We start from the raw sequence: 7,500 nt of genomic DNA, 5'->3' as shown, positions 1-7,500 counted from the left end.
GCACACAGATCCTCACAGTAGCTATTTCAGATTAGATGATATCAGCAGGAAGCCTCACCTTCCTGGCGACACCGTCAATCCAGTCTGTCCTTCCGCTTTCGGGTCAGACGTAAACCCAAAGTCTTGATCATCTGCCGGGCGGTAACGCGGCTACATCATTCTACAACACCTACAACACCTGCGCGCGCGCGTGAGAAGAAGAAGAAGAGAAACGTAACCAGATAGAAGAGGAGGATGATCCTGCTTACAGAGTGATATATATACTATCCATACATTGTATAATGATATTACCCTCGACTGTCGACTCTCACACACCCTCACACGCTCAAGAAACCCCCGTCACTCTGTGGATTTGTCAGATGACGTCGAACCCAAACCCCCCCCCCCCCCCCCTAAAATAAAAAGTGACGTCCTCACATGATGAGGCGTTCCCCAACTTCCTCCCAAGGCTGACGGGAGTGGCTTTCCCCCCCCTTTTTTTCTTCTTCGGTCTAATGATGAGGACCATGGGTGAAAGGCGCAGAAGAAAAAGTGCATTCGACGACGACGACGACGACGTCAGCCTCGTGGGCAAATTTAGGGTGTGTGACCTCCAACAGCAGCCATCATGGACCTCTTTTTGTCCTCGTCATCATCATCAATCATCGTCACACGGGTGTGAACACAGACCCTCCCCCGATACTTCCCATGACTCTGTCCACTTTTGGTCAGCCGCATGAACTGCATCTCTTCTTCCCCTCCCTCTCTATGTGCCCTCCCCACCATCAGAGTCGACGGCAAGATTAGAGGGACGGGTTCCTGACATGGCGGCTTCTCCTCACCTCTCCTTCTTCCCCCGTATCCCCATCATGTATACGAGGTGAATGTTTCGACCTTCACTTGAATATGCATGAACCCATGTAATCTGCATCCCATGTACTGCACATCACCACTAGACGTGCGAAACCAATGACTTTTTTTTTTTTCTTTTTTTTTTCCTCCAAGGCGTTTTGCCTGTCTCTCTCTTCCATCCATTACATCTTTCATTTGCAAAATCTTTCATTCCATTCTCGCTTCCCTCTCCTCTCTCGCTTTTATCGTCTCCTAGTAGGCTTCGTGACTAACCTGGTACTATGACTTGTAAAAGGGAAAAGAACCAGACCCATGGTCTTTTTTTCTTCTTTTTTTTTTTCAACCTCATCCTATGCAGGTGCCTCGTGCGCAGAAAAAGGTGAACCATCCTTTCCAAACGGTTGGTTTCATACCACCCCCCCCCCCCCACCTTTCTCTTCTCCTTTCCCTTGTGGCTTATGAAGTATGCTGCTTCTAGAGGGAATCCCTGTTGGTTTCTTGCGCAACCGCTCTTGAACTTTTTTCTTTTCATTTTTTTTATTACTACGTCCTTGATCAGCTGGTGAGACTATGGAAGGGAGGAATGTATCGCTTGACCCGTAGGGATGGCCTTGCTAGGCAGCACAGGAGAGACTTGGAAGAGAGAGAGAGAGGGAGGGAGGGAGAGCAAGAGGAAAGAAAGTGATCCGTATAAGTGCTTTCCATGGCCATAGTACAGTCCAGAATGATTTTGCTCTTCTCTCTCTCTCTCTCTCTCTCCCCATCTCCCACTCACATACACACATACACACACACACACACACTCTCATATATATTGACCAGAGAATCGACATACTGTAGAGTGCTCACTCAAAAGACCTGCCAGAGACTGTCGCCAACCTGGGTTCCCATAACAGTCGTGTCGAACAACCGGGTGCCGCCGCCGCCACCGCCGCCGCATCTCTCACCATGCATCAGAGGTACCGCCTCGAGAGGACGGTCGACGGATCGTTCCGGTGGGTCAAGGTCAGGCACCGTCACCACCACCACCGCCACCACCACCACACCCACGTCGGCTACCACCACCGCCACCCCCCCCGGGACCACCGCTACCGGGCAGACGACCCCCCGCACTACAGGATCAGCGTGGAGGAGTGGGACAGGGTCAAGGAGCGCGAGCGCCTCCTGGACGAGGACAACCGCCGCCTCTCGGCCGACAACGACATCCTCCGGGCCGACCTGACGGCCGCGCAGGGTGAGGTGCACCGGCTGTCGACGTGCGTCGTGCCCGAGCTCGAGAAGAAGAACGAGACCCTGTCCGCCGACAACCAGGGCCTCCGCCAGACGGTCGACAAGGCCGCCGACCAGGCAGCCAAGTACCAGGCCGACCTGGACGACGCCGGGCAGAGGGCCGACAGGCTCGAGAGGGAGAACAACGATCTGGGCGCGGCCAATGCCGAGCTGAGAGAGAGGGTGCGCGAGCTGGAGAGGGACCACCACCACGACGATCGTCACCGTCACCACGTTCCACTGGTCCGCGACCTGAGGTACTGGAGGGATGAGGCGCACTTCTGGAGGGCCAAGTTCGACGCCCTCGTCAAGAAGCACAATGACATTATCGAGGTCCTTGCCCTGCGCACCAGGCGCATGGAGTCGTATGAGGATATGCTCAAGATGAGAGGGATCATATAGACTCGTCTTCCTTCCGTCCCATGCCTTTCCTCCGTATCCATCTCGAATGCATCTTGCATGGGGGTAAGGGGGAAGGGAGAGAGGGGGGAGGCCTTTCCCACCCGTCATTCCTTTTTCTTTTTCTTTTTCTTTTTTTCTTTTTTTTTTCTTTTTTTTCTTTTTTTTCTTTTTCTTTTTTCATTTGTGCGTTTGTTTTGTTGTTGTTGTTGTTATTGTTTGTTCAGTTTTCTTTCTCTCTTCATCATTCTGTCGGTTGTCGAGGTTCTGTCATCGGTATAGACGAGGAGGAGGATTCAACAGCACCGATAGGAGTAGCAGCACCGTAAATATATGCACTGACACGAGCACTGGCACGAGCACTGGCACGAGCACCGGCATCATCAGCAGCGTGACCGGTGGCGGGATCGAGCCCGCCAGCCCCGACGGACAGCGTCGAGGCAGCACGCTTGAGCTTCTGCCTGTCGTTGTAGATGTCCTTTGGTGTGAAGAAGGTCGGGCTGCCGGCGACGTCCTGCATGATGGAGCGCATGTCGCTGGCCTTGACGGACCCGTTCTTGACGAGGCGGTCGGCGAGGCTCCTCTGCTCGGCGGTGCGCCTCCGATGGATGGCGTGGGCGCTGGGGTCGAGCGAGGGCGGGTGGTTGTGGCTGCCCCGGCAGTCGTACACCCACAGCCAGCCGAGCTTCTGGCTCGTCTTGGCGCTGATGGCGACGGGGCAGTCGGTCTTGGCCGTCGTGGCCTGGCGGATGCCCCGCGCGCTCGAGGGCCGGCTGTGGCCGCGGTCGCAGATGAGCCAGTACTGCGTGACGGTCGACACGCCGTCGACCATGCGCCTGTTGCCGGAGCGGCGCTTGACCAGGGCCGCGCCGTTGTCGCGGTGGAAGCCCTGCAGGAAGGCGAAGAGGGCGTCGAAGGAGGAGAAGGTCTGCGACGGCGGCGGAAGGGGTATCTCCACGCTCGTCGGGTCGAACTCGGCGTCGACCGAACCGTCGTCTGGCATGCTGCTCATATCACGTATCAGCGCGGAAAGGGCGGAGAGGTGGAGAGTGCAAAGAACTGTGATCTCTGACGGAATCGGGAACAAGGGACGGGGGAGGGGAGGGGAGGGGAGGGGTATGATGTAGTATTATTATTAGTTTGTGAGTTCAAACACAAAGAGATATATATATATATATATATATATGTGTGTGTGTGTGTGTGGACGTATATGTATATATATATATATATATATATATATATATTATAGCAAATATATGAATAAGAAAGAAGGAAAACAAAAGAAAAAAAAAGAAGAAAAACCGAAAAAAAAAACCGAAAATTTAGATGATAAAAGTGAATGGTGAGCGAGGTGAGGATGACGATGATGAGTTTCTGTTGGGCAATTCACGTGATAAGGGAGGGGGACCAAATAAAGAGAGGTACAGTGGTAATAATACACCTGCATCCGGTATTGCAGAGTGTATGAGGATAAAATGCATCATCATCATCACTTCTTATTCAGATACGCATCGACTGCTCTCTGCTTTGCATGCAAAGTAGCGTCGTACAAGTCGGAGCAACAGATTATGATCACGTCTTTCCTTTCAGAGGTGTAGAAGGGAAAAAAGAAGAAGAGGAAGAAGAAGAAGGAGCATCGTACTGGCAGTCCTCAGATGCGTCAGATGAGTATCATCAATCAATACCTGACAATCCGTCTAGGCCCCTCCAACCCCTGGCCACAACAGCTTCCTCGAGTATGTACGAGTGCAGGCTATTGCCATCCATTGCGTTGATGGATCCGCATGCGCTCTCAGGCTCTCAGCGGTCGCGTGTGCATATCAAGTCTGTCGACGAGGTACCGCTTCTCACGTGATGATGTCGCAGCAAAATATCATCATATGATAGCAATAGTATCCGTCGGCTCTTTCCACGTACACGTAACGATTCGAGCCGCGACGAGAGAGATTACCTCGCAGACAGCATCCGGTTGATGAGGCACCATGCCATCTTCGCTCCCGTATCACGAGCCGTCGATCGAGACGATCCTCATACAGTCGTCCCTTCTCCTGCTGCTCAATGCGGTGAACCACATCCTCGACTCCGTCATCTACGCCGGTCTGGTCGGCCAGATCCTGGTGGGCATAGCCTGGGGCATGCCGGGGGGCCAGATGCTAGGGTTGAACGCCCAAGAGGTGGCCGTGCAGCTGGGCTACATCGGCCTGATCTTGATCGTCTTTGAAGGTACTGACCGATGAACGACCTCCTCCCCTCCCCAGCCCCTCAAAACCCTCCCCCCAAAAAAAAAAAAAAAAGTCCCGACTCTGAGAACGTGGAATTCGATTAACCCGACATAGGCGGCCTATCCACCGACCTCTCCGCCCTGAGAACCAACATCTGGCTCTCGACGTGCGTCGCCGCCACAGGTGTGGCCGTCCCGATCGGCCTGTCATTCACGCTCCCGTCCCTGGTCGGGGGGACGAGCCAGCTGCAGGCCTTCGCGGCGGGGGCGGCCCTGTGCTCCACCAGCCTGGGCACCACCTTTACGCTCCTGGCGACGAGCGGGCTGGGCTCGTCCCGGCTGGGCGTGGTGCTCTCGTCGGCGGCCATGATGGACGACGTCGTCGGCCTGGTCATGGTGCAGATCATCTCGGACCTGGGATCCGGGCCCGACGTCGAAGCCGCCACCGTCGTACGACCCGTCCTGACCTCGCTGGCCTTCGCGGTCGTGCTGCCCCTCGCGTGGGGCTGCGCCGTCGTCCCGGCCGCGCGCCGTCTGCGTCTCGTCGCCGGGGGCGGCAGGCTCGCCGGGCTGGCGGACCACGAGCACCTCCACCTCGCCGCGCTCACGGGGACGCTGGTGGGCGTGGTCACGGGGGCTACGTACGCCGGGTCGTCGCCGCTGCTCGGGGCGTACGTCTCGGGCATCATGGTCTGCTGGTGGGATCGGGAGGCTGCGCAGCGTCGCGGCCCCGGCCGTCGCGGTCAGTCCGGTGCCGGCGGGGAGCATCCCCCCGGTGGTGGACACGGTCAGGTCGGTGTCGACGCGGCCGGGACGAGGGGCCGGGACCGGGACCGGGAGCGACACGTCGCATCACCATCCAGCAGCGCGGCCATCTTTGGAAGATACTACGAGCCCGCTCTCCGGAGGGTATTCAGACCACTCTTCTTTGTAAGTCGGGCGTCCTTCTCTCTCTCTCTCTTTCTTCTTCTCTCTTTCCTCCTCTTTTTTCTCTACTTTTTTCTCTACTTTTTTCTCTACTTTTTTCTCTACTTTTTTCTCTACCTTTTTCTCTACTTTAACTCATATACCTGATTTGTAAAGGAAAAAAAAAGGAAAAAAAAAAAAAACTAACGCTCACCCGAATCGTGCATCCAGGCCTCGGTGGGCTTCTCCATTCCCATCACAGAGATGTTTACGGGGGCCATCGTCTGGCGCGGAGTCGTCTACGCGATCCTGATGGGGATCGGCAAGATGGTGTGCGGACTGTGGCTCCTCCTCCGAATACCCCGTCCGTCGGCCAAGCTGCAGCACCTGGCCCAGGTTGCCAGGAGCAGCTTGATGCGCATCGCCTTCTCCTCCCCGCCTCCCTCTACTTCCCCTCCCCCCCCCTCCCCTTCTAGCCTCCGTCGCCGTCGCCGCCGAGCCACGGCCGAGGGCGAGGCGCAACCACGGCGGCGCGGTCAGCGTCCAGGGAGGTCCGACGAGGAGGAAGAGGGAGAGGAGGAGAAGGATTCTCTGTCAGTGTACCCGGGTCTCATGATGGGTTCGGCCATGATGGCTAGGGGAGAGATCGGCTACCTCATCTCGTCCATTGCCGAGGGCGGAGGCGTCTTCGCCAGCAGCGGCAGCAGTGCTGATGCCGATGCTGCTTCAGGGGACGAGGTGGACGGGCCGTCAGACCTCTTTCTCGTCGTCACCTGGGCCATCACGCTGTGCACCGTGGTGGGGCCCATCGGCCTGGGATTTCTGGCCAACAGAGTGCGCAGGTTGGAGAGGGAATCATCGGGTAGCGATACCGGTAGGACGAATGTCCTCGGCCGATGGGGGGTTGACGGCGGCGGCGGCGGCAGCAGCAGCAGCAGCAGCAGCAGCAGTTGACTCTGCTCGAGAGCCTCTCCTCATCCGTTTATAGCCAGATGAAGAAGGAGAAGAAGGAGAAGAAGAATGGACTGTCTTGCAGATACGATTGCAAGGACGTGACGGGGAAGAGGGCAATGAGTCACATGACCGAAACACAGCCGTACAGGAGACGACGTCCCTAGCCGAGCGAGCTGCTGCTGCTGCACTGCACGGGTCGCCTTGCACGTCTAGTTTTTTTTATTTTTGTTTTATTCTCATTTTTTTTTAGATGCATTTCTCTCTACTATCCTCTCTTTCTCTTTCCGACTATCCATCTATCCATCTCTGTCTGTCTGTCTGTCTGCTCTGCGGAATATTGTACATGATTGCTACCGTATCACATGCACATGCTCATCTTGACACGTGCATTGAGAGAGTCGGTCATTACTACAAGACTGTAGTAATATGACTGACTGTATTGAACATGACTGACTGTATTGAACATGACTACATGACTGTCACATCATCGCTCCGCCGTCTTTTTCTGCGCGCGGGTACGTCACGGAGCAAGGGCTGAGCTCACAATGCCTCCTCACTCCTTGATCTAGGAAAATGGCTCATGCTCTCTCTCTCTCTCTCTCTCTCTCTCTCTCCCCTTTTGATCATGATTTTTCATTTTATTCTATTTTTCTTTGCCGCGTATATGGAAAGTGATAGAAAATAGAATATTGCTTGAAATCTTCCCTCCCCCTCGGACACTTTCCTTTCTTCATGCAGGCATGCCAATCCTTTGGTTTTTAATCCCTGCCACCTTTTCTGTGTGTGTGTGTGTCGTAGCGCCGTTCTTTTTTTTTTTTTTCTCTCTTCTTTTTTTTTTTTCTCTCTTCTTTTTTTTTTCTTACTCTTTATGGCTGATGTCAGCATTTCTCTCCTTTTTTTTTTGGGGGGGGGGGGGGGGG

At 54.9% G+C, this 7,500-nt stretch overlaps 3 protein-coding genes across 3 annotated transcripts; 2 read left to right on the top strand and 1 right to left on the bottom strand.

Annotated features, from left to right (window-relative positions):
* Window positions 1-35: 35 nt before the first annotated feature.
* GMORB2_6388 (uncharacterized protein) lies at window positions 36-2,502 on the top strand (the record flags this gene model as incomplete). Its single annotated transcript, XM_035468358.1, has 3 exons — window positions 36-102; window positions 1,688-1,826; window positions 1,950-2,502. The coding sequence occupies 3 exons, from the start codon at window positions 36-38 to the stop codon at window positions 2,500-2,502; spliced, it is 759 nt and encodes a 252-aa protein (XP_035322339.1).
* A 241-nt stretch (window positions 2,503-2,743) lies between these two features.
* GMORB2_6387 (uncharacterized protein) lies at window positions 2,744-3,946 on the bottom strand (the record flags this gene model as incomplete). Its single annotated transcript, XM_035468357.1, has 2 exons — window positions 2,744-3,503; window positions 3,939-3,946. The coding sequence occupies 2 exons, from the start codon at window positions 3,944-3,946 to the stop codon at window positions 2,744-2,746; spliced, it is 768 nt and encodes a 255-aa protein (XP_035322338.1).
* A 535-nt stretch (window positions 3,947-4,481) lies between these two features.
* On the top strand, window positions 4,482-6,580 carry GMORB2_6386 (NhaP-type Na+/H+ or K+/H+ antiporter; the record flags this gene model as incomplete). Its single annotated transcript, XM_035468356.1, has 3 exons — window positions 4,482-4,596; window positions 4,836-5,650; window positions 5,858-6,580. The coding sequence occupies 3 exons, from the start codon at window positions 4,482-4,484 to the stop codon at window positions 6,578-6,580; spliced, it is 1,653 nt and encodes a 550-aa protein (XP_035322337.1).
* Between the last annotated feature and the right edge of the window lie 920 nt (window positions 6,581-7,500).

This window comes from Geosmithia morbida (assembly GCF_012550715.1).
Source record: "Geosmithia morbida isolate 1262 chromosome Unknown scaffold_5, whole genome shotgun sequence".
In the NCBI taxonomy this organism is placed as follows: domain Eukaryota; kingdom Fungi; phylum Ascomycota; class Sordariomycetes; order Hypocreales; family Bionectriaceae; genus Geosmithia; species Geosmithia morbida.
This window is presented reverse-complemented; position numbering and strand designations above follow the sequence as displayed.